We start from the raw sequence: 27,323 nt of genomic DNA, 5'->3' as shown, positions 1-27,323 counted from the left end.
TGCAAGAACCTCATGTATATTTAAATGAATAAAAACATTAACTTTGTAATTCTAAAGCCACTTTATGTAGATGTACAGAAAGACACAAGTTATTACCTGGATTATTTTATTTTTCTAAAAACACAAGAAAGTACTCCATAAGGATAATAAGATGATATACTCACAATAGATTTGCAGACAAGGTGGCTGCAAAGATTAATCAATTTGTCAACTTTTAAAATAATCTGCAACTATATGTGAATATTTTCTAGTTTCTTTTCTCCTCTGTGACAGGAAACTGAATATCTATTTAAGTTATGGACAAAACAAGACATTTGAGGATGTCATCTTGGGACTTTGGGAAATAATAATCTACATTTTCAACATTTTAGAGACCAAAGAACTAAACTATTCATCCAGAGAATAATCCACACATTAATCTATGAAACTATGAAAGTAATCTTTAGTTGCAGTCAAAACATTGTACATTTCATATCATTATTTTTGCAATACATTGATTGAGGGGTGGTGAAAACATTCCAATATTTAAATATAAGGAAACTATTAACAACATTTTGGTATTAAGTACTGCTACGCTGGTGCATGCTCTTGTAACATCACGAATCGACTACTGTAATGCTTTGTTTTATGGGCTTCCTTCGAAATCTCTCCATAAATTACAGTTGGTACAAAACGCTGCAGCTCGAGTCATTACCAAAACTCGCATTTTTGAACACATTTCTCCTGTTTTACAGAAGTTGCATTGGCTCCCGGTTAAATTCCGTTTAGATTTTAAAGTTTTGCTTTTAACTTACAAAGCACTTAACAATTTGGCTCCTTCATATCTTCAAGATCTTCTTCATATTCATACTCCTTCCCGCACTCTAAGATCTGCTTCTGCACTTACACTTGTTCTGCCAAGCACTAGGACAGCTTCTATGGGGTCACGAGCTTTTGGCTATGCTGCTCCCCATTTATGGAACTCTCTTCCTGTGGAAGTTCGAAACAGTTCTAGTCTCTGTTTTTAAATCTCGTCTTAAAACGTATCTGTTTAGGCAGGCTTTTATGTAATTAATGTTTGATGCTGTACTGGTTTGATTTTTCTTTTTCTTCTTTAAATGTTTTTTAAAAATTTTGTAAGGCGTCCTTGAGTGTCATGAAAGGCGCCTTTAAATAAAATGTATTATTATTATTATTAACTTTACTGTGCCAATTTCTAAATTCAAAATGAGGTGAAATAAAAGCAAAAACAAACACATTTCTTCTCAAATATGTTGGGGTTTTCTTTTTTACTTATTTGTATTCAACATTTATGATGACAAAACCTTTCTCAACTGGAACCATTGTGACAGGAATTTCCGAATCTCTTTCGACTGCACGCCATAAATAATGGGGTTAAGGCAGCCGGGGATGATGTGAAACAAAATAGCGGCCAGTTTTCTGTAGTCTGAATACTGAGGGAAGCGATGCAGGATGATGATAACCATTCCACTCGACAACATAATTAGATATGCAAAGAGATGAGTGCTGCAGGTCTTCAAGGCTTTACTGTTCAGAGACTTGTTGTTACTCATCAGACACACTACTGTAATCTTAGTATAGGTGAGAACCGTGCTGCCGATTGAACCTGTGAACAGAACTACGGTGAAAGCGAGGCCATAGATATTATTAATAAACACATCCTCACAGGAGAGTTTAAACAGTGAGGCATTGTCACAGAAAGGATTTGTGATAAGAGTCCTGCATCGGTTCAGCCGTATGGTCAGACCGAGCAGAATCCCAACCAACACAAAGGCCACTCCCCAGGCAGAAACTGTCAACTTGATCACCATTTTGTTGGTCATTATGGCAGCATAGCGCAGGGGATTGCAGATGGCCACATATCTGTCAAAGGCCATAATCATTAGGGCTGTGTGGCAAGTGGTGCCATATACATGTGTTGTAAAAGCTTGGACCACACATTCATAATAACTGATGGTGCGCTCAGAGGGAGGCTGCAAGATATCTGAAAGCAAACGGGGCACCATGATAGAATTTCCAACAATGTCATTAACCGGCAGGTTGCAGAAAAGCAGATACATGGGCTGGTGAAGGCTTTTGTCAATGAAAACAAGAACAGCAATACCAACATTTACTAATATAATAATTAGGTAGGAGAAAAAGAAGAAGAGAAAGACAGGGTACACAGAAACATCTGTAACCTTTAACCCCTCCAGTTGGAGGGTAAAGCTGTTGTAGGTGTAGTTTTCCATGAACCTGAAACAAAAGACACAAAAGAGAATGCTGATTTATCACATGAGTCATAAGATCTTTCAATACAACATCTGTGAATGTTGTATTGGAGATATTTGAAATAGTGATAAGATAATTAAAAGCATTTAAATATTATCTTTAACTTCCCTTGGCTTGCCTGCAGTCATCAAACACTCACTAGCCAACTTTCTGCCAGAATTCCACAACCTCTGTCTCAGTTTTATAACAGATGTAGGTAAGGGTGACGTAACATCAAGTCGTCAAGCTGGTAGTCATAGGCAACACTGCTGAACTATTGGATGGAGGTTGGCAGTGTTTTTTGTCTTTGTTTGTTTTCCACAGTGAAGCACAAAAAGTATATAAAAAGCCTTGGCATAGTATATTATATTGGTGTAAAAACTCCTGGAAAAACCAGGGGAAAAAAACTGGGAAAAATAAAGAAACATGGATAGGCACTCCTATAACTGGGGGAGATTAAGGAGCACCATGAAACATAACATCTCTCATGGTAACGTCCATAACTAAATTGTGTCATGAAGGGGTTAAAGGGGCTCATAAACCTCTTTCAAACACCAGATATCCTTTACTCACTCCACTCAAAATTGCTCAGCACCCTTGTGACTTCGGTCCATTGATCTTGATTTGGAAGATGCATTAAAAGGCAGTTGTTGACCAACTCTCTTGGTAGTTGAACGCAAGACCTGTTGTGGAGAGTGACCCGCTGTGTAGCTCATGTTAATATCATTCCCCCCATCACCTTCTTCTCCACTTAGTTTTTCGCCTATTTCACATTCTTTGGTACTGTCAAGTCTAAAGAAGGAAGAATCGCCACCCAAACCTTAAGTTAGGTTGCTTGTTTTTAGCGTGCTGGTTGTTCTTTGGCAAATATCTGACTCTTTTGGCAAAACGTTTGTTCAGATGTTGTTCAGTCTGGGACCGTCTGGGACCAGCATTTGACCCAAATGACTGCTATTTTCCAGCATTTCTTGAGCGCTCAGACATCCTGCTGCTGTCTAAACATCTTCGTGAGGAATGACTTTAGTTTCTGCTTCCAGAAGTTTGGCTTTAAGAGTCATGGCACATTTCTGATGGAAGAGGTGCAATATGTCCATTAGTCTAATTCAGGATACTGACATTATCCAGAATCTGAACCAAGAGGTTTGAAGTCAAGCTGATTTACAGCCCAAAATCAACCCAAGTCTTCACCCCCAAAGCTTGGTTGGGCTGCTTGGTCTTCGGGTGCTGGGTTGTTCTTCTGCAAACATCTGACTTTTCTGGGAAAAAGAGACTGTCTTTTGTTGTTCGACATCTGGGCCAGGCCTCAGGCAAAATTTGGCCTTTGGCTGCTGAGCTTGTTTCTCAGTCTCTGCCTGAGCCAGTCTCTCAAAGGTCTCTGGTATAATCTGGTATTCTCTTTTTGTCTTTTTTTTTTGTCTGAGTCCTGTGATTCTCCTGCATCCCATTCTTCTGATCCCAGTCCTTCTGCTTCCAGTCAACCCTCATCCAGATGGCTTGTTTCTGAAGTTGCCAGAGTTTTTTTTTGGGTGGGGGGCACCAGTTGCTGGATTGTTCCTCTGCAAATATCTGACTGTTTTGGGTCCTTTAACCAAATGCCCAGTAAGTATTTTACATGCCCCAAAGACTTGTGACCCGTCCTGAATCTTTGGTGATCGCATGCTACTGGATTATGACTGGACTGAACTACACCCATGGACCTGACATCCTTATGTGCCCATTCCATGAACTACCTCTGTTTAGCCAACTCTAATTCTGTAAACTCACATTCAGCTGTTTGTTTCCATGCAACTTTGTCTTTTCCTGAGTTATAGTCATTGATTAGTGCAAATTTATAGTACTTTATTTAGAGTACTTTACGCATGTGGTGATGGGCGAAGGGAACCTGAAACCATTTGTCTGATACGCCATCCTTCTCGAATAGCTCAAGCTGTTATCATGAAGCAAGTACGAAAAGTAATGCACTGTAATTTGTCTATATTCCACAAATTGCATGCACCACAATGACTGCCGCTGTATAAGAGCGTGAACATCCTCGTAAGGAGGAGGTCAGGGTGGATGTTTGGGCCCTAAAACACAGGGCCACATTTTGTATGATATCAAAAGAATAGTTGTGCATACATTTTTCGTACAATATACAAACCCGTTCATGAGAATGTATATGTTAAACGGCTACAATGCAGAGACAGAGCCTTGGGCTACATCTAAACTAATACGTTTTCATTTTTAAGCATCGTTTTGAGACAAAAATGACCTCTGTCAATGCAAGCGTTTTAGCTCCAGTAACAGAACTGATCTCTGTCCATATTAACAGATCTGACAACATATATCACATGACCATTCACATACACTGGGCATGTGCTAACAGGAAGCACATCATTTAAAAAATCATGGATGGATGAAAAGGTCTCCGTTTTTCCAGACTACAAAGCAAAGTAGACACAAAAGATATTAATTTTTAAATGAAAATGTAGTAGTGTAGATGTAGCCTCAGGGGGATTAGTCAGTCGGAGGACTGTGGGTGAGGTTAAGCTCTGTTTTTATCTGGTGAAGAGAATGATTAAAAGTTTGCACTCTTTTGTTCTCATGAGCCATCTTACGGAACGGAAACAGAAAACTGACTTGATTTGGATTAAAGGTAAAAAACAGACAAATGGATGTTGTCAAATGATTATTGTTTTAGTGTGGTCTGAGAGCCATGAGGCCTTTCCTACTGAGTAATGTCATGCAAATATGACCTCACTGTTTCACCACCAGTGTTTGCTGTTGTTGTGGTGACAATTTCTTAATGAGTACCATAAGCAGAAGGAACTCTGCAGGGAAGCTTCAGCTAACCCCCGACCTCCCAACACAGCACCAGCTGAACTCAATCAACAAGCTTCTTTGTGGGGGAAAGTTTTTCTTTTCACACTCAACAGATTACATGAGATCACCAGGTGGCTTTGGTCACCCCCAGAAGGGTTTAACGTTAACATTTGCAAGATCAAACTTTTTTTATTGTGACTTTCTCTGCACTGGCTCCAAAAGAAGTCTGATTCTATAGAAGTCTATGAGAAAATGAGCCTACGTCTCACTTCATTTATTACATTCGTAATGAGTTCATGGTCTCAATCGCTAGTTTCAAGTCTTCTTCAATACAGCATGATGTTCATTTAGTAAATTATGGTCCCATTTATTTTAAAGTGGACGATAAAGCAGGGGATGCTTTAGGACCTGTCAGTCAGGACAGAGGCTTAGCGATGCTAACCATGCTAACACTGGGGACATTAAAATACATCTCAACTTGTTTTGGGATGTTGTCTGTGTTTTCATTTTAAACTTTGACCCTCTCACTGTGAGTTATTTGGAACACTTTGGTTAGCCTAAATGCACCTGTAACCCTGTCAAGGAAAGTTTTATATTTTGTTTGTTTTGTTTTATTTGTTGTTTACACCTCATTATCATTTCATTTGATTCTGGTATTCCATAAATGGACTTTCATAGTTTTTTTCATATGTTCAATATTTTGCATTTATCCTCTACTATAATAATAAATACATATATTCATTGTTATCCAGTGAAATTACTGATTTAGCAGGAAGGGTTAAGACTTTAGCAAGGCACTGTATCTGTGTCACATTCTCATTAGGTGCTGAGTCCCCCATAGGTCTGATCCTAGAATCGCCCCTGATTCAATTTAAGATATTGGCACAGAGAGTGGGCACCAAAAATAAAGAAGTAAAGTTTATTTATATGGCACTTTTCACAAATAAAAATTACAAAGTGCTTCACAATAAAATGAAATACAATGAATAAAAGACATAAGAATACAGAGGAAAACATGAAATCAGACATAAAAACAGTTGTCTAACTAAAAGCCTGTTAAAATAACAAAGAATGAAGCTTTTATTTATTAGTCACATACAATCATATACAGTAAAATGTATTCAACCCATCCTAAGACAGACACATAGCAGCGTCCGGGGAACAACTTGGGGTTCATTGTCTCGCTAAAGGACACATTAGGCCAGTTGGAGATGAGCGACGCCTCGTCTGTAAAGTGGAGGGGAGCAGGGGCAGGGGGTCAGCCCTATGCTCCCACAGCCATATGTTCCCACAGCCCTATGTTCCCACAGCCCTATGTTCCCACATTTCTAAGATTTTTTTTCCACTGAAAATTAGGCCCTATGTTCCCACAGCCCAAGACTCCCACATTTCTAAGATTCTTCTTAAAATTAGGCCCTACGTTAGGGTTAAGGTTACATTCAATCTGTAGTCCATTGCTACTGGATAATAGGTTGGGTGTAATTGTCTACCAAATTGGGAGAAAGGGGGATAAAATCTGATACAAATTCATGAAAAAGGAAATGTGGGAACAAAAGGCCTAATTAATATTTGGAAAAAATCTTAAATGTGGGAACATAGGGCTGTGGGAACATAGGCATGCAGGCAAAACTGTGGTCAAGTCGGACAGCTTCCGGACGTTTCAAGAAGCCTTCTTTCTGTATGGGACACTCTCATCCTGTTAGATCCCATTCTGATTTGTTGTGTTGTCTTCCCGTCAAACATTGAAAAAAAGTTTTGTATTTTACATTTTAGTTTTTTTCTCCCAGCGTTGTTTTCGTCACTTTTTTCAACACTTTAATCACTTTTTCTGACGTTTTTTTTTTTTTCGCTTTTCCCCAATGTTTTTGTCAATTCTTCAATGTTTTCGGTGCTTTTTTTTTTTTTTTCACATTTTCAGCGCTCCATCAACATCCCATAAAAAAAACGGGTCAAATTTGAACCGAGGACAACATGAGGGTTAAAATGTTTTCAGACCCATATATCAGTTTGTACTTTGTACTCGAATTTGGATTGCGAATTTGACTACTAACAATCACAACAGAGTAATCGAGAAAAAAACTATTTTGCACTTTACAGTTTGCAAGTACAGCATTATTTTAATAGTTCGAAATTTGTCTGCGACAGTTTGATCGCTTGAAAAGTCGTTTGGTGTCAGGTCAGTATTACTTAAAAAAACAGTGTAGCGATTAGAAATGCGATCGTGAGTCTTCACAGGGAGTTAATTTTGAAAATTGACCTAATGCTCTAGCCCTTCTTCTCCCTCCGTGGCCTGTTAAAGGGGCGCTATGCAGTTTTGGCCATTTCTTCGCTGTTTTCTCGCTTTTGCTAGCAGGTTTTTCAATAGAGCTCCCACTAAAGCTTCGGAATAGATATTTAGCAGCTCCTATGTTTACCTATTTCTGACTCCTCGCTTGGTCAGTCTGCCGTTTCCTGTTGCTCTGTTCCCCCGACAATGCTTTCCTAGCTTTCTGCCTCTTTTTTGCACCACATTGACTGCTGCGGTTTACTTTTGACTTCATGGTATTTCAACACCAAATCGCTGGAGTGCCCATTTAATTCAAACTAACAAAAAGCGGGGGAAAAGCGGAAATATATTTTGTTTTCACATAAAATAGTGAAAATACATTTCTTAAATTTAAAATTAGCTTTTACAGGTGTAAATATCTTTAAAACATTACATTAAAAGCCACAAAATACACATTTCATTCAAATTAAAGATACAAACTAAATTCATGTTATAGAAAATTAAGTCTTTTCCAGTTATTTTTCAGGATTCTTTGTCACCCCAGTTGACAAAATATTATCGTTTATTTACAGTGAATGTTATTAATTTACCTTGCTCAAACAGTACCATGATTTCACAGATTCTCTCAAATTAGAGCAGCAAAGATTTAGTTGTCAACTATTACATTAATCTGCAACTATCATTGGTTTGAGAATTTTTACGTTATGTTCTAGTTTCTTCTCTCTGTGACAGTAAACACAGCCCAGTTTCACGGCAGTTTGTGAAATGTTAACGTAATTTAATCTATTGATTTGTGTACAAGGACAGGTTTATCTCGTTTTTTTCGTGATGGTCAGCACATTTTTTAAACAAATTTATTTCAATGGGAAGCATCTTTCGTGATCACAGCACGACTCTTTGGAAAACAATGCCAATGTAAAGTCAATGAGAAGATGACATAGCATCAAAAACCACATAGGGAGGTTTTTTTGGGCTGGTAAATGGGTCAAACAACACAGGCCTTTCACCCAGGAGACTGGGGATCGTGTGTCCCGCGCGTCACGTTTCCTAAACCCAATGTTTATGTTCTAGTTTCTTCTCTCCTCTGTGACAGTAAACTGAATATCTTTGAGTTATGGACATCATCTCGGACTTTGGGAAACACTGATCCACATTTTTCACCAAGTTTCTGACATTTTAGAGACCAACAACTAATCCATCTATCCAGAGAATAATCCACCCATTAATCGACAATGAAAATTATCTTCAATTTATCTTTAATTTAAAAAAAGATACAAGTATACAATACACAAGTAGAAGAGGACAAAATATGCAACATGTCAAGTTACTTTATTGTTATGAAACAAAGTTTTAATCATCTGCCGGACCTCTTTATTTTGCAGACCGTAAATAACAGCGTTCAGGGCCGGCATGACAACGTGTCCCACGACGGACGCCGCTTTCCTGGGTTCGGCCAAAAGAGGGAAGCGGTGCAGGATCACATTGAGGCAGCCGGACACCATGAGGATGACATACACAACCAGATGAGTGGTGCAGGTCTGCAGCGCTTTGCTGTTCAGAGCTTTGTTTTTACTACTCAAACACACCATGGCGATCCTCAGGTAGGTGAGCGTTACGCTGCAGAGGGACGAGCCCAGCAGCACCACCGTGTAGCCGAGACCGTAGATGTTATTGATGAGAATGCTTTCACAAGACAGTTTGAACAAGGACGCGTTGTCACAGAACGGGTTGAAGATAACTGACCTGCAGCGTGACAGGCGGATGCTGAGCCCCAAGAGAATCGCCACCATCACGAAGATCGTTCCCCACGCTGCCGCCGACAGCGACACCACCATCCTTCTGGTCATGACGGCAGCGTAGCGCAGCGGGTTGCAGATGGCCACGTAACGATCAAAAGCCATGATCATTAGCACCGTGTGAGAAGCACCCATATGGAGGTGAACACAAAATGCCTGGACGGCACAGTCGATGTAATGAATGTACCGTTCTGAGTCTGAAATTAAAAGATCTCTGAGGACATGAGGTATAACTATTGTAGCCCCAAAGAGATCGTTGATGCTCATGTTGCAGACAAGCAGATACATGGGCTGCTGGAGGCTCTTGCTCCGTAAGATCAGCACCACCAGGCCGATGTTGGACACTATGATGAAGATGTAGATGAGGAGGAGGAGGATGAAGGCGGGAATATAGGACTGGGAGGTTACGTTTAACCCCTCTAAGATTAGAATATCCCCAACAAAAGTGTTGTTTTCCATTTCTCGTCTGTCGTGTCAGGATAAAGACTCTGAATGTATAACTACAGTTGTATGTATATGCAGTTATAGTAACAGAAAAGTAACAAGAATTAAAAAAAATACTCTAGGGCTTTCCTCGCCGAAGAAATTTTCTAGATTTAAATCGACAGATCTGTAAAACTGAGTTTCTCCACAAGATCTCACTGTGACTCTTTAAAAGTTTAGAAAATGTTTGAGTTCCAGGAGATCGCCGTATGCTTTCCCCCGCCACGTCAAATAATAAAGATATCCAACAACTTGAGTGTAACTGAGTTCATCAATAAACCATTTCTTTTAATTAGGTCTGTCATCAATTAAAACAAATAATAGTTGACTGACCGATTAGTTGATTTATTCGACAGATCTGTAAAAAAATTAGTTTCTTTTCAACTTAACTGATGTAACAAACATACTCATTTAAACCCAAACAATGTATTTTTCTTATAAAGCATAAGATTCAGAGAAGCAGGGCTGTCCTTGACTAAAGAAAACTCTTCGTCAACTAACTCTCGATTTTACAATTTTTTTCGACTAAACGATTAGTTGATTTAATTGTGAGATCTGTAAAACTAAGTTTCTCCGCAAAGAATCATGCAATAGCCCCACTTTAAATCCATAAAGCCAGAGATGTTTAGAAATGTCTTGAAAGTGAGTAATTCTGCATAAGAGAAGCGTATAAAATGACTAAAGAAATCGTAGTCGACTAAGAAGAAATCGACCATTTAGTTGACTCAGATAGAGCATTCCTGAACAGAATTTAGGTAACAAACATACTTATTTAAACCGTCACCTAACTTATTTTGTACTAACTTTTAAAAAAATATTTTCCTTAATCGAACCAAGTAGTTTTGTTTCAATTCAAAACATCACAGTGAAACTAAACATGTCTACATCACAATAACATTGACAAGCTGGAATGTGACACAGAACTTTGTTATTCTGAACTGTTATCATGAATTTGTTAAAGATGCATCCAACATATTACGTCACCCTGTCTGATTTTCTCCATCATTCACCTATATTACAAAAACAGCATTATTTCTTTGCTTAAAATGGCATTTAAAGTTTTCCAAAATGTCCCAGGAATGGCTGTTTCCAGAAACAATGTCCCAGTTACACTATGAAGAGGTTTCATTGGAAGTAATTCTCATAAAAGAAGACAAGTCAATTTGCTTCAACATTCGTCTATCATGAAATCCTTGAATGAGATTAGGAAAAATGTCCAAAGAAACACTTTTGAAAAGGTAAAAAATCTAAGAAACGTCAGAGCATTAAAAGATAGATCCCTCCGCGAGGACAGACAGATACATCGATGTTGAATGTCTCTGAGCTGCACAAACTGACTTTCATTCGAGAGAAGGCAGAAACAGAGACACATATAAAACGTGACAAATAAGTCAATAAGTACTATATCATTTGGGTGAATCGACGCTTTAAAAAGCTTAAGTGTGCACAAAATTAGATTTCTTTTCTGAACACGTTATCCTCCATTTCAGTGAGAACTCAATAGAAAAACGGAACAGAAAATGAAGAATGCTTTCATTCAACTCTAATGCATTTGAAGGTGCAAGTGAAGGCAGAAACAAAAACATTGCAAATAAATCTATAACTGCAATATCATTTGGGTGAACCGACACTTTGAAAGAGCTTATAGATAAGTCAAAAGTGCAAGTTTTGTGCCCAGATTAGATTTCTTACTGAAACACGTTAGGGTTATCCTCCACTTCACGGAGAACTCTTCCACAAAGCTGCGACAGAAAATAAAGAAAACATTCTTCTCACAAGATGCTGTAAATTCATTAAAACACAGATTGTATTACATACGTATGAGAAAACGCAACCTCCCTCCACCTCAGAGCAGAAGTGAAACTGCAGACACTTTTATTCAGTCCTCAGCTGCAGCGTGACTCGCTGACAGGTCAACTTGTTGCCTGGCACCCATTGATACTGAGCATGTGTATCTCCTGTAAGTTGTTTTTAATTTTAGATATTGGCATAGAGAGTGGGCACCAAGAAGTAAGTAAGTAAAGTTTATTTATATGGCACTTTATAAAAAAATGACATAAGAATACAAAGGAAAACATAAAATCAGACTGCCATAAAAACTGCGCTTGATTGTGTTTTAAGCCCCCAACGTCAAATTCAAGGCAGCGCTGCCTGTAAGACGATGTTGGGGGCTTAAAACACCAAAACCCGTTTTCTAACTAAAAGCCTGTTTAAATAAAAAAGAACAAGCTTTTATTTTATAAAGAAGCAATTTTAGACCCTTTTTAGGGGGGGCTCAAGCCCCCTAAATTTCATCTCGGCCACCCTAAAATTTATAATAATAATACATTTTCATTTTTCCTTTATCATTTTTAGATTATTTTCAGCCTTTATTTTGATAGGACAGCAGAAGACATGAAAGGGGAGAGAGAGGGGGAATGGCATGCAGCAAAGTGCAGGTTGGAGTCAAATCGGCCCACTGTGTCGAGGAGTAAACCTCTACATATGGGTGTCCGCTCTACCAATTAAGCTATCTGGGCACCCACTGTATCTGTGTCACATTCTCATTAGGCGCTGAACTAGCCTGGCTGACACCAGTCCCTTCTCAGTGGGTCTGGGAAAGGTTTATTCTCAGCCCATTTCCAAAGTGGCCTCACCAACAGACACCGCTCAAATGCCTCTGGGTGCAATTGGATAGTCCTTCAACCATTCAGACCAACGATCAGGGTGACGTAGCAGTGACAGCGGCATCAAGAGGTTGCTGCGCTTCGGTGGCCGTCATGTTGAATGTAAACAAAAAGCTGCTGGCCGTCGCTGCACTATTGTCATCGTGTAAAGCCCGCCTCAATGGTTGTGATTGGTGAATCGATTTGGGAAAATTGGAAAGCCATGACGATAGTGTGAAAAGCTCCATCACTACCTTGTTAGCCAGTTCCTGAATGGGCGCATGTGTGAAGTGCCGTGAAGAAATTTGTTACCTCGCAAGACCTGATATCACGCGATACTTCCTGGTGCTGAGGCCGGTGGCTCGTCGGCCGAAAGTTGCCAGAGTGGTGTTTATGCTCACAAGCGCTAGGGGGACGCGAGATGACCACCATTCAACTCGAAAAAAAGTAATATAACCATTCCAATGACTCCGAAGCTGTTCAGTTAAGGTAAATTAAGCTAAAAACGCATCGTAGATTATGACCCGTTTTGATAGTAACCTCACCATCGAACAGCATGTCAATCAAATCACCAGAACTGCCTTTTTCCACCTCAAAAACATTGCCCGTCTCCGACAACATTTACATTCTCTGCTGACGAAATCTTGATCCGTGTCTTCATTACTTCAAGAATTGATGACTGCAATAGCATTCTATATGGTTCGTCATCCAAAGTAGTAAGTAAATAAACTTCAATACATCCAGCAGTCTGCTGCTCGTCTGATCACCCATTCACGCTCCCATGACCACTCCAGTCCTCCAGAACCTCCACTGGCTCTCTGTCCCACAAAGAATACAATTCAAAGTCCTCCTAACTCACAAATCCCTTCAAAACAAAGGCCCCCTCCTATCTCACTGACCTGCTTCATCACCACACTCCTTCCAGCAGCCTCCGCTCTTCTGATGCCAACCTACTGTCGCCACCAGTCACGACCAAACACCGGACCTGGGGCGACAGAGCCTTCTCTTTAGCTGCCCCCTGTATGGAAATATCTCCCCAAATGCATCCGTGACTGCACCAATCTGTGCATGTTCAAATCACATGTCATATTGTACTGAGTGAATTGTCATAGTATGTGTATTTCCTTGTGAGTGATCAGTGCAGGTGTACTCAGGACATTTGGCCTTCGCTTTGATTTTAATTTCAGTTTTCTAGTCTCTTGTGAGTTCAATTTTGGGGGCTCATCCGAAATCAATATGACACATAACACACTGTACCTTGTATGTATTCCAGATGTTTTTTTGCCAGTGCACTACATTTACTGCTGCTGTTTATTTTTGACTTCATGGTATTTCAATACCAAATCGCTGGAGTGCCCATTTAATTAAAACTAACAAAATTAAGATGATGAAAGTAATGATACTGAAAAAGACTGAATAACAATAAAATTTCCATATATTTAAAAAAATATATTTTTGGGGCATTTTCGGCCTTTATTTTGATAGAACAGTTGAAGACATGAAAGGGGAGAGAGAGGGGGGAACAACACGCAGCAAAGGGCCGCAGATCGGAGTCAAACCCGGGCCTGCTGCGTCGAGGAGTAAACCTCTATATATTGGCGCCTGCTCTAACAACTGAGCTATCATGGCGCCCTCAATTTCCATAATTTAAAGAAATATATTTCACATATGTATGTTTTCACATACAGTACTGAAAATACATTTCTTAAATTTAAAATTAGTTTTTTTAGGAGTATATATCTTTCATTAAACATTAAAAGCCACAAAATACACATTTAATTTCAAATTAAAGATACAAACTAAATTTGTATTATAGAAAATTACTGTAATTTTAAGTCTTTTCCAGTTATTTTTCAGGATTCTTTGTCACCCTAGGTGAAAAAATATTATCGTTTATTTACAGTGTATCTCACAACAATGTTATTCATTTACCTTGCTCTAACAGTACCATGATTTCACAGATTCTCTCAAATTAGAGCTGCAAAGATTTAGTTGTCAACTATTAAATTAATCTGCTAAGCTATTAGCGGTTTCAGTAATTTTTTTTTTAATGGAAAAACAGTAAAACTTCTGGGATGTCAGCTTGTTAAATTGTAGGAAAACGATGTGCCCGTTGACCGGTTCTGGTCTGCCCCAAAAGGCCAGATACTATCCGACTTCAATTTGTGGTAACTGCACCATGCAAGCGTTACATGGTAGACCAGAATCAAATCAAGACACAGGATTCGCTTAGATGAGTTACATCAAAGCTTTCGTGAATGATATTGCAAATATTACAAAGACACAGACATAGTCCCGTCCGGCATCTGATGCCCGCTAACTCAAAACTTCGTACTTTTATAAATATTTTGTACATCCTCCTTGCACATCCTTGGTGGTGTTGTTATCAGTTGGATGTATTCCAGGTCTGTTCATATTACTCAAGAGAAGTGTGAGTCTTATCTTTCTGCAGACCCAGGAACAATGAGAGTCAAAGTCACCCTATGACCTGAATTTTACCTTTCAGTTAATGCAAAATACATCTTACAGAGTTGTGTTGTTCTCTGCTCCTCCTGATCTGAGTCTTTTTAATCAGCTCAATTATTTTCCCGGTCTGGTGCTCCCTTTCATATTCATCAGGTCAGATCGTCGTCTCAGAGATACTCAGGAAGAGCAACTCCCTTTCAAACTTATGAGGTCAGATGGCTCTCTCTCAGATAGTCAGGAAGATCAGAGAACAAAACCATTCATGATCTCTACACATATTTTCCACAAAATATATCCTACAAAATGTGAATATGTTCTAGTTTCTTCACTCCTCTGTGACAGTAAAATTAATATATTTGAGTTGAGAGACCAAACAACTAATCCATCGATCTTGAGAATAATCCACCCATTAATCAACAATGAAAATTATCTTTAATTTAAAAAAGATATAAGTATACAATACACAAGTAGAAGAAGACAAAACATGCAACATGTCAAGTTAATTTATTGTTATGGAACAAAGTTTTAATCCTCTGTCGGATCTCTTTGTTTTGCAGACCGTAGATAACAGCGTTCAGGGCCGGCGGGGCAACCTGTCCCATGACAGACGCTGCATTCCTGAGTTCGGCCAGAAGAGGGAAGCGGTGCAGGATCACAACGAGGAAGCCGGACAACACGAGGATGACGTACACGACCAGATGAGTGGTGCAGGTCTGCAGCGCTTTGCTGTTCAGAGCTTTGTTTTTACTACTTAAACACACCATGGCGATTCTCAGGTAGGTGAGCGTTATGCTGCTGAGGGATGAGCCCATCAGCACCACCGTGTACCCGAGACCGTAGATGTTATTGATGAGAATGCTTTCACAAGACAGTTTGAACAAGGACGGGTTGTCACAGAACGGGTTGAAAATAACTGACCTGCAGCGTGACAGGCGGATGCTGAGCCCCACGAGAATCGCCACCAGCACGAAGGCCGTTCCCCATGCTGTCACCGACAGCGACACCACCATCCTGTTGGTCATGACGGCCGCGTACCTCAGCGGGTTGCAGATGGCCACGTAACGATCAAAAGCCATGATCATGAGCACCGTCTGAGAAGCACCCATATGGAGGTGAACACAAAACGCCTGGAAGGCACAGTCAATGTAATTAATGTACCGTTCTGAGTCTGAAATTAAAAGATCTCGGAGGACATGAGGTATAACTATTGTCGCCCCAAAGACATCGTTGATGCTCATGTTGCAGACGAGCAGATACATGGGCTGCTGGAGGCTCTTGCTCCGAAAGATCAGCACCACCAGGCCGATGTTGGACACTATGATGAAGATGTAGATGAGGAGGAGGAAGATGAAGGTGGGAATAAAGGACTGGGAGGTTACGTTTAACCCCTCTAAGATTAGAATATCCCCAACAAAAGTGTTGTTTTCCATTTCTTGTCTGTCGTGTCAGGATAAAGACTCTGAATGTATAACTACAGTTGTATGTATATGCGGTTATAGTTACAGAAAAACAACAAGATTTAAAAAAATACTCTAGGGCTTTCCTCGCCCAAGAAATTTTCTTGATTTAAATCAACAGATCTGTAAAACTGAGTTTCTCCACAAGATCTCACTGTGACTCTTTAAAAGTTTAGAAAATGTTTGAGTTCCAGGAGATCGCCGTATGCTTTCCCCCGCCAACGTCAAATAACAAAGATATCCAAGAACTTGAGTGTAACTGAGTTCATCAAGAAACTATTTCCTTTAATTAGGACTGTCATCAATTAAAACAAACCATAGTTGACTGACTGATTAGTTGATTTAATCGACAGATGTCGACTTAAGAAATCTTAGTCTACTCGGAGGCAGCAGCCCTAAAAAATGTCTTCATAAAGTTATCACAGTAAATATAAACATGTCTACATCACAATAACAATGACAGGCTGTAATGTGACCAGAACTTTGTTATTCTGAACTGTTATTATCATGAATTTGTTACAGAGGCATCCAACATATGAAGTCGCTGTGTCTGATGTTTTTCTCCATCATTCACCTATATTACAAAAACAGCATTATTTCTTTGCTTCAAATGGCATTTAACGATTTTAGAGCTTTCACTGGAAGTAATTCTCACAAAAGAAGACTGTTTTTGCAAAGAGAAGTTGTCAATCCAAGTCAATTTGCTTCAACATTTGTCTATCATGAAAGCCTTGAATCAGATTAGGAAAAAAGTCCAAAAGAAACACTTTTGAAAAGGTAAAAAAATCTAAGAAACTTCAGGTAGAGGAACAAAAGATAGATCCCTCTCCGAAGACAGAGAGATACATCGATGTTGAACGTCTCTGAGCTGCACAAACTAACTTTCATTCGAGAGAAGGCAACAACAGAGACACATAAAACGTGACAAATAAGTCAATAACTACTATATAACTTGGGTGAATCGACACTTTAAAAAAAGCTTAAGTGGCAGGTTTTGTGCACACAAGTTTAGATTTCTTTCTTAACATGTTATCCTCCAGTTCAGTGAGAACTCTTCTATAAAGCTGCAATGGAAAAAGGAAGAATTCTTTCATTCACCTCTAATGCATTTGAGTGAAGGCAGAAACAAAAACATTGCAAATAAATCTATAAGTCAAAAGTGCAAGTTTTGTGCCCAGATTAGATTTCTTACTGAAACACGTTAGGGTTAGGGTTATCCTCCACTTCACGGAGAACTCTTCCACAAAGCTGCGACAGAAAATAAAGAATATGTTCGTCTCAGAAGATGCTGTAAATTAATTAAAACATAGATTGTATTAAACACATATGAGAAAACACAACCTCCCTCCACCTCAGACCAGAAGTGAAACTGCAGACACTTTTATTCGGCCCTCAGCTGCAGCGTCACACACTGACAGGTCAACTTGTTGCCTGGCACCCATCGATACTGAGCATGTGTATCTCCTGTAGGTTGTTTTTAATTAAGATATTGGCATAGAGAGTGGGCACCAAGAAGTAAGTAAGTAAAGTTTATTTATATGGCACTTTATAAATAAAAGACATAAGAATATAAAGGAAAACATAAAATCAGACTGCCATAAAAACCGTGCTTGATTGTGTTTTTAGCCCCAACGTCGAATTCAAGGCAGCGCTGCCTGGAAGACGACGTTGGGGACTTAAAACACCAAACACCTGTTTAAGCCTGTTTAAATAAAAAAGAATGAAGCTTTTATTTCATAAAAAAGCTTTGATTTATTAGTCACATACAATCATATACGGTAAAATGTGTTCAACCCATTGGCGATTTTAGAGCCTTTTTAGGGGGGCTCAAGACCCCTAAATTTCATCTCAGATAAACTTTTCATTTATAATTTTTAGATTATTTTGGGGGCATTTTCAGCCTTTATTTTGATATGACAGCAGAAGACATGAAAGGGGAGAGAGAGCGGGAATGACATGCAGCAAAGTGCTGCAGGTCGGAGTCGAATCCCGGCCCACTGCGTCGAGGAGTAAACCTTTATAAATGGGTGTCCGCTCTACCAATTAAGCTATCTGGGCACCCAAATTATAATAATTTTTTAATCAATTTTAATGCTTTGTGACAGAGGACAAACAATTACAGGTTCAAAGAAACAGTTTTGATATCCTGTGTCACTGTCGCTGATGCTATGCACCTGTAACCCCGTCAAGGAAAATTTTATTTTTTATTTATTTATTGTTTACACCTCATTATCATTTGATTTGATTCTGGTAGTCCATAAAGGGACTTTCATAATTTTGTCATATGTTTGCATTTATCCTCTGTTATAATAAGAAATACATATATTCATTGTTCATTGTTGATTTAGCAGGGGTGTTAACACTTTTGCAAGGCACTGTATCTGTGTCACATTCTCATTAGGCGCTGAACTAGCCTGGATGACACCAAACCCTTCTAAGTTATAACTGACAGTGGGTCTGGGAAAGGTTTAATCACAGCCCATTTCCAAAGGGGCCTCACCAACGGACGCCGCGCAAATGCCTCTGGGTGCAATTGGATAGTCCTTCAACCATTCAGACCAACGATCAGGGTGACGTAGCAGTGACAGCGGCATCATGAGGTTGCTGCGCTTCGGTGGCCGTCATGTTGAATGTAAAAAAAAAGCTGCTGGCCGTCGCTGCACTATTGTCATCGTGTAAAGCCTGCCTCAATGGTTGTGATTGGTGACTTGATTTGGAAAAATTGGAAAGCCATGACGATAGTGTGAAAAACTCCATCACTACCTTGTTAGCCAGTTCCTGAATGGGCGCATGTGTGCAGTGCTGTGAAGCAATTTGTTACCTCGCGAGAACTGATATCACGCAATACTTCCTGGTGCTGAGGCCGGTGGCTCGCCGGCCAAAAGTCGCAAGAGTGGCGTTTCCACTCACAGGCGATAGGGGGATGCGAGATGACCACCATTCAACTCGAAAAAAGTCAAAAATTCATTCCAATGACTCCAAAGCTGTTCAGTTAAGGTAAATTAAGCTAAAAACGCATCGTAGATTATGACCCGTTTTGATAGTAACCTCACCTTCGAACAGCATGTCAATCAAATCACCAGAACTGCCTTTTTCCACCTCAAAACAATTGCCCGTCTCCGCCATCACTTACATTCTCTGCTGACGAAATCTTGATCCGTGTCTTCATTACTTCGAGAATTGATGACTGCAATAGCATTTTATATGGTTCGTCATCCAAAGTAGTAAGTAAAAAAACTTCTATACATCCAGCACTCTGCTGCTCGTCTGATCACCCATTCACGCTCCCCTGACCGCATCACTCCAGTCCTCCAGAACCTCCACTGGCTCTCTGTCCCACAAAGAATACAATTCAAAGTCCTCCTCACTCACAAAGCCCTTCACAACAAAGGCCCCCTATTATCTCACCGACCTGCTTCACCACCACACTCCTTCCCGCAGCCTCCGCTCCTCAGATGCCAACCTACTGTCGCCACCAATCATGACCAAACACTGGACCTGGGGCGACAGAGCCTTCTCTATAGCTGCCCCCTGTATGGAAGTATCTCCCCAGATGCATCCACGACTGCAAAAATCTGTGCATGTTCAAATCACATGCTATATTGTACTGAGTGAATTGTCATAGTAAGTGTATTTCCCTTTAAAATACTATAAAGTGATCAGTGTAGGTGTACTCAGGACATCTCGGCCTCCACTTTGATTTTAATTTCAGTTTTCTAGTCTCTTGTGAGTTCAATTTTGGGGGCTCGTCCGAAATCAATACGACACGTAACACACTGTACCTTGTATGTATTCCAGATGTTTTTCGCCAGTGCACCACATTCAATTCAATTCAATTTTATTTATAATATCAAATCATAACAAAGTTATCTCGAGACACTTTACAGATAGAGTAGGTCTAGACCACACTCTACGAATTCCAAAACCCCAACAATTACAGTAATTCCGTCAAGAGCATTAGCAGTGACTGTTGCAACAGTGGTGAAGAAAAACTCCCTTTTAGGAAGAAACCTCGGCAGACCCAGACTCTTGATAGGCGGTGTCTGACGGGCCCGGTTTGGGGTGTGATGAACAGTGGCAAATAATAGTAACATTAAAGATAATGGAACAGTGACTTCGAAGGTAGTCGTGGAAGTTCACATCATAGCAGGGCACATCGTTTCATACTGAGTTGTGCAGTCTCCAATACCGGATCCTGACTACTCTGTGTGTATGAACATCACAGCAGGGCGTTGCGGATGTAACGTGGCACTGCAGAGCAAGAAAAAACATACGGACTCCGGGGAGTAAACTCCGCAGAGCTAGGTTAGTAACCAGCATTTCTGGGACAGGATGCATACAAAAGGAAACAAGTGAAAAAAGAGATGAGAGAGCAGCTCAGTGTGTCATAGGAAGGAAAGAATTTCCCCGGCAGTCTAGAATTATAATAGCATAGCTAAGAGAGGCAGGTTAGATTAGAGAGAGATGCCGGATTGGGCTTGAACTCTCCCCTGCCGGATCGGGCTGTACTGGCCTGCTTCCCTCTACTTTCACTATATTATTGATTATATGATAAATAAATCTAATGACTACGAAGAGAAGCAGGTGGGCCAGGTTAGGCGGATGCTGCAACTCCTCACTCCTTAACTATAAGTTTTATCAAAGAGGAGGGTTTCAGTTTACTATTATATGTGGTGACGGTGTCTGCCCCTCGAATCCAAATTGAGAGCTGGTTCCAGAGGAGTGGAGCCTGATAGCTGAAGGCTCTGGCCCCCAGTCAACTTTTAGAGACTCTAGGAACCACAAGTAGCTCTGAGTTCTGGGAGCGCAGTGCTCTAGTGGGACAGAAAGGTACTAAGAGCTCTTCTAGGTATGATGGTGCTTGACCATTTAGAGCTTTGTAGGTCAGGAGGAGGATTTTAAATTTGATCCTAGATTTCACTGGAAGCCAGTGCAGAGAAGTTAATACAGGAGAAATATGATCTCTTTTCTTAGTTCTCATCAGAACACGTGCTGCAGCGTTCTGGATCAGCTGGAGAGCCTTAAGGGACTTATTTGAGCAACCTGATAGTTTGGAATTGCAGTAGTCTAGCCTGGAATTAAGGAATGCATGGACTAGTTTTTCAGCATCGTTTTGAGATAGGATGTTCCTAATTTTGGCAATGTTACAAAGATGGAAAAAGGCTGTTCTTGAGGTTTGTTTTAAGTGGGCGTTGAAGGATATATCCTGATCAAAAATAACTCCTAGATTTCTGACAGTGGTGGTGGGAGACAGGGCAATACCATCCAGAGTAGCTATGTCTTTAGATAATGAAGTTCGGAGGTGCTTGGGTCCCATCACAATAACTTCAGTTTTGTTTGAGTTTAACATCAGAAAATTGTAGGTCATCCATGATTTTATATCTTTAATGCACGCTTGAAGTTTAGCTAACTGACCACTTTCGTCTGGCTTAATTGACAGATATAATTGGGTGTCGTCTGCGTAACAGTGAAAGTTAATTGAGTGTTTCCTAATAATATTGCCTAGAGGAAGCATATATAAGGAGAATAGAATTGATCCAAGCACTGAGCCTTGAGTAACACCATGGCAAACTTTAGCGTACTTGGAGGGTTTATCGTTAATGTTAACAAATTGACAGCTGCTGTTTACTTTTGACTTCATGGTATTTCAATACCAAATTGCTGGAGTTCCCATTTAATTAAAACTAACAAAACTAAGATAATGAAAATAATAATAATGAAAGCAATGACTGAATAACGATACAATTTCCTTTTTTTTTTTTTTAAGATTATTATTGGGCATTTTCGGCCTTCATTTTGATAGGACAGCTGAAGACATGAAAGGGGAGAAAGGGGGGGGAACGACACACAGCAAAGGGCCGCAGGTCTGAGTCGAACCCGGGCCCGCTGCGTCGAGGAGTAAACCTCTACAGTATATATGGGCGCCCACTCCACCTCCTGAGCTATCCTGGTGCCCTCAATTTCCATATTTTAAAGAAATGTATTATGTTTTCACGTACAATACTGAAAATACATTTCTTAAATTTAAAATTAGTTTTTATAGGTGTAAATATCTTTAATTAAACATTAAAAGCCACAAAATACACATTTAATTTTAAATTAAAGATACAAACTAAATTTGTATTATAGAAAAAGTCTTTTCCAGAATTCTTTGTCACCCCAGCTGAAAAAATATTATCATTTTCTACAGTGTATCTCACCACAGTGTTAGTCATTTACCTTGCTCAAACAGTACCATGATTTCACTGATTCTCTCAAATTAGAGCTGCAAAGATTTAGTTGTCAACTATTAGATTAATCTGCAACTATTATCGGTTTGAGTCATTTTTTAATGGAGAAACAGTAAAACTTCTCTGATGCCAGCTTGTTAAATGTGATTATGTTCTAGTTTCTTCTCTTCTCTGTGACAGTAAACTGAATATCTTTGAGTTTTTGACAAAACAAGACATTTGAGGACGTTATCTTGGACTTTGGGAAACACTGATCCACATTTTTCACCAATTTTCCGACATTTTAGAGACCAAACAACTAATCAATCAATCCAGAGACTAATCCACCCATTAATCGATAAGGAAAATTATCTTTAGTTTATAAAAGATACAAGTATAGAATGAAAACATGCAACATGTCAAGTTACTTTATTGTTATGAAACAAAGTTTTAATCATCTGCCGGATCTCTTTATTTTGCAGACCGTAGATAACTGGGTTCAGGTCCGGCAGGACAACGTGTCCCACAACGGACGCCACTTTCCTGAGGTCTGCCAGAAGAGGGAAGCGGTGCAGGATCACAACGAGGAAGTGGGACACCAAGAGGATGACGTACACAATCAGATGAGTGGCGCAGGTCTGCAGCGCTTTGCTGTTCAGAGCTTTGCTTTTACTACTCAAACACACCATGGCGATTCTCAGGTAGGTGAGCGTTACGCTGCAGAGGGACGAGCCCAGCACTACCACCGTGTAGCCGAGACCGTAGATGTTATTGATGAGAATGCTTTCACAAGACAGTTTGAACAAGGACGGGTTGTCACAGAACGGGTTGAAGATAACTGACCTGCAGCGTGACAGGCGGATACTGAGCCCCACGAGAATCGCCACCATCACGAAGATTCGCTCCCCACGCCGACAGCAACACCACCATCCTGTTGGTCATGACGGCCGCGTACCTCAGCGGGTTGCAGATGGCCATGTAACGATCAAAAGCCATGATCATGAGCACCGTGTGAGAAGCACCCATATGGAGGTGAACACAAAACGCCTGGAAGGCACAGTCAATGTAATTAATGTACCGTTCTGAGTCTGAAAATAAAAGATCTCGGAGGAAATGAGGTATAATTATTGTTGCCCCAAAGACATCATTGATGCTCATGTTGCAGACGAGCAGATACATGGGCTGCAGGAGACTCTTGCTCCGAAAAATCAGCACCACCAGGCCGATGTTGGACATTATGATGAAGATGTAGATGAGGAGGAGGAAGATGAAGGCGGGAATAAAGGACTGGGAGGTTACGTATAACTCCTCTAAGATTAGAATATCCCCAACAAAAGTGCTGTTTTCCATTTCTCGTCTGTCGCGTCAGGATAAAGACTGGATGTATAACTGCAGTTGTATGTATATGCACTTATAGTAACAGAAAAGCAACAAGATTTAATTGTGACTCTTAAAAAAACAATTCTAGGGCTTTCCTCGCCTTAAAAAATTGTCTTGTTTATGTGATGAGTTCATCAATAAACCATTTCCTCCAATTAGGGCTGTCATCAATTACAACAAATCATAGTTGACTGACTGATTAGTTGATTTAATCGACAGATCTGTAATAGAATTAGTTTCTTTTCAATTTAAATGATGTAAAAACATACTAATTTAAACCCAAACAATGTATTTTTTCTTATGAAGCATAAGTGTGAGAGAAGTAGGGCTGTCCTTAAGTAAAGAAAACTTCTTCAACTAACACTCGATTTCATGATTGTGTGAACTAAACGATTAGTTAATTTAATCGTCAGATCTGTAAAACTAAGTTTCTCCACAAAGAATCATGCAAAAGCCCCACTTTAAATAAAAAAAAGCCAGAGATGTGTTTCGACATGTCTTGAAAATAAATAATTCTGCACGTAAGAAGTGTAAAAAATTAGTAAAGAAATCGTAGTTGACTAAAATAAAACGACCAATTAATTGACTCAGGGGGAGCATTCCTATCATGTATGAAAGTTAATTTACATAACAAACATACTTATTTAAACCGTCACCTAACTTATTTAGTACTAACTTTTTAAAACTCTTTTCCTTAATCTAACCAATTAGTTTTGTTTCAATTCACAACGTTAACCGTACGGAAAATTTGTTCCCCTCGAAACGATGTTTAATAATTCAGATTCCTTGGAGCGTAATTATTTAAGCAACAGGATTAAAATACTTCCTCTTAGGTTTCTTGGAAATAAGTCATTCACCATGAAAAAAGGATAAAAAAAGAATCGATTTAAGAAATCTTAGTCGACTTGTAGGCAGCAGCCCTAAAAAACTTCTTCATGAAGTTATTACAGTGAACCTAAACATGTCTACATTACAGTAACAATGACAGGCTATAATGCGATGCAGAATTTTGTTATTCTGAACTGTTGTTATCATGAATTTGTTACAGAGGCATCCAACATATGAAGTCACTGTGTCTGAGTTTTTTCTCCGTCATTCAACTATATTACAAAAACAGCATTATTTCTTCGCTTAAAATGGCATTTAAAGATTTTAGAGCTTTCACTGGAAGTAATTCTCACAAAAGAAGACTGTTTTTGCAAAGAAAAGTTATCAATCCAAGTCAATTTGCTTCAACATTTGTCTATCATGAAAGCCTTGAATCAGATTCGGAAAAACGTCCAAAAGAAACACTTTTGAAAGGGTAAAAAATCTAAGAAACTTCAGGTATAGCAACAAAAGATAGATCCCTCTCCGAGGACAGACAGATACATCGATGTTGAACGTCTCTGAGCTGCACAAACTAACTTTCATTCGAGAGAAGGCAGAAACAGAGACACATAAAACGTGACAAATAAGTCAATAACTACTATATCATTTGGGTGAATCGACACTTTAAAAAAAGCTTAAGTGGCAGGTTTTGTGCGCACAAGATTAGATTTCTTTCTTAACACGTTATTCTCCAGTTCAGTGAGAACTCTTCTATGAAGCTGCAACAGAAAATGAGGAATTATTTCATTCATCTCTAAAGCATTTGATTGAAGGCAGAAACAAAAACATTGCTAATAAATCTATAATTGCAATATCATTTGGGTGAACCGACACTTTGAAAGAGCTTGAAGATAAGTCAAAAGTGCAAGTTTTGTGCCCAGATTAGATTTCTTACTGAAACACGTTAGGGTTAGGGTTATCCTCCACTTCACGGAGAACTCTTCCACAAAGCTGCGACAGAAAATAAAGAAAACATTCATCTCACAAGATGCTGTAAATTAATTAAAACATAGATTGTATTAAACACATATGAGAAAACACAACCTCCCTCCACCTCAGACCAGAAGTGAAACTGCAGACACTTTTATTCGGCCCTCAGCTGCAGCGTCACACACTGACAGGTCAACTTGTTGCCTGGCACCCATCGATACTGAGCATGTGTATCTCCTGTAGGTTGTTTTAATTAAGATATTGGCATAGAGAGTGGGCACCAAGAAGTAAGTAAGTTAAGTTTATTTATATGGCACTTTATAAATAAAAGACATAAGAATATAAAGGAAAACATGAAATCAGACAGCCATAAAAACCGTGCTCGATGGTGACTTACGCCCCCAACGTCGAATTCAAGGCAGCGCTGTGACCGTCCTTCAAGGCACCTAACCCTAACCCCTAAACCTAACCCTAACCATTGCCTAATCCTAGTGCCTTACAGGCAGGAATAAAAACAATAAACAAAGAAAGAAGCTTTTATTTATCAGTCACATACAGTACAACCATATTCGGTAAAATGTATTCAACCCAGTGGCGATTTTAGACCCTTTTAAATTTCATCTTAGCCCCCCTAAAAATTATAATAATAAAAAAACTTTTTTTTCAATCAATTTTAATGCTTCAAGCCAGATTTTGTGAACTTGTCTGTTAGTGACAGAGGGCAAACAATTACAGGTTCAAAGAAACAGGTTTAATATCCAGTGTCGCTGTGGCCGATGCTATGCACCTGTAACCCCGTCAAGGAAAGTTTTATGTTTTTATTTATTTATTGTTTACACCTCATTATCATTTCATTTGATTCTGGTATTCCATAAAGGGACTTTAATAGTTTTTTTCATATGTTCAATATTTTGCATTTATCCTCTACTATAATAATAAATACATATATTCATTGTTATCCAGTGAAATTACTGATTTAGCAGGAAGGGTTAAGACTTTAGCAAGGCACTGTATCTGTGTCACATTCTCATTAGGTGCTGAGTCCCCCATAGGTCTGATCCTAGAATCGCCCCTGATTCAATTTAAGATATTGTCACAGAGAGGGGGCACCAAAAATAAAGAAGTAAAGTTTATTTATATGGCACTTTTCACAAATAAAAATGACAAAGTGCTTCACAATAAAATGAAACAAATAAAAGACATAAGAATACAAAGGAAAACATAACACCAGACAGCCATAAAAAACGTTTAACTACAAGCCTGTTAAAATAACAAAGAAAGCTTTTATTTATTAGTCACATACAATCATATATGGTAAAATGTATTCAACCCATCCTAAGACAGACATATAGCAGCGTCCAGGGAACAACTTGGGGTTCATTGTCTCGCTAAAGGACACATTAGGCCCGTTGGACTTGAGCGACGCCTTGTCTGTAAAGCGGACGGGAGCAGGGGCGGGGGGTCAGCCCTATGGTCCCACAGTCCTATGTTCCTACAGCCCAATGGTCCCACAGCCCAATGTTCCCACATTTCTAAGATTCTTTTTTTTTCCACTGAAAATTAGGCCCTATGTTCCCACACTCCAAGGTTCACATATATCTAAGACTTTCCTTAAAATTAGAAAAGTGGGAACATGGGGCTGTGGGAACATAGGGCCTAATTTTGGAATAAATCTTAGAAATGTGGGAACATAGGCACGCTCCCAGCGGCGGCAGCAGTAGGTGGTGGAGACAAAAAACTGTGGTCAAGTCGGACAGCTTTCGGCCGTT

General features: G+C 39.5%; 3 protein-coding genes and 1 pseudogene across 3 annotated transcripts; all 4 read right to left on the bottom strand.

The window, feature by feature from the left end:
• Positions 1 to 1,289: 1,289 nt before the first annotated feature.
• LOC120543537 (olfactory receptor 52K1-like) lies at positions 1,290 to 2,234 on the bottom strand. The gene has a single exon (XM_039776637.1). It carries the CDS (start codon positions 2,229 to 2,231, stop codon positions 1,290 to 1,292), a length of 942 nt encoding a protein of 313 aa, XP_039632571.1. The 5' UTR covers positions 2,232 to 2,234.
• Positions 2,235 to 8,637: 6,403 nt separating this feature from the next.
• On the bottom strand, positions 8,638 to 9,573 carry LOC120544297 (olfactory receptor 8U1-like). The gene has a single exon (XM_039777932.1). It carries the CDS (start codon positions 9,571 to 9,573, stop codon positions 8,638 to 8,640), a length of 936 nt encoding a protein of 311 aa, XP_039633866.1.
• Positions 9,574 to 15,202: 5,629 nt separating this feature from the next.
• Positions 15,203 to 16,138, bottom strand: LOC120544296 (olfactory receptor 52N5-like). The gene has a single exon (XM_039777931.1). It carries the CDS (start codon positions 16,136 to 16,138, stop codon positions 15,203 to 15,205), a length of 936 nt encoding a protein of 311 aa, XP_039633865.1.
• Positions 16,139 to 22,793: 6,655 nt separating this feature from the next.
• On the bottom strand, positions 22,794 to 23,724 carry LOC120544295 (annotated as a pseudogene).
• Positions 23,725 to 27,323: the final 3,599 nt, after the last annotated feature.

The sequence above is a fragment of the Perca fluviatilis genome, chromosome 16 (assembly GCF_010015445.1).
Source record: "Perca fluviatilis chromosome 16, GENO_Pfluv_1.0, whole genome shotgun sequence".
Lineage (NCBI taxonomy): Eukaryota > Metazoa > Chordata > Actinopteri > Perciformes > Percidae > Perca > Perca fluviatilis.
The sequence above is the reverse complement of the archived record's forward strand: the minus strand, read 5'-3'. Positions and strand labels throughout refer to the sequence as shown.

What these genes read in the sequence shown, in the direction of transcription:
- LOC120543537 (XM_039776637.1), bottom strand. Translation starts at nt 2,231, where the DNA reads ATGGAAAACTACACCTACAACAGCTTTACCCTCCAACTGGAGGGGTTA.
- LOC120544296 (XM_039777931.1), bottom strand. Translation starts at nt 16,138, where the DNA reads ATGGAAAACAACACTTTTGTTGGGGATATTCTAATCTTAGAGGGGTTA.
- LOC120544297 (XM_039777932.1), bottom strand. Translation starts at nt 9,573, where the DNA reads ATGGAAAACAACACTTTTGTTGGGGATATTCTAATCTTAGAGGGGTTA.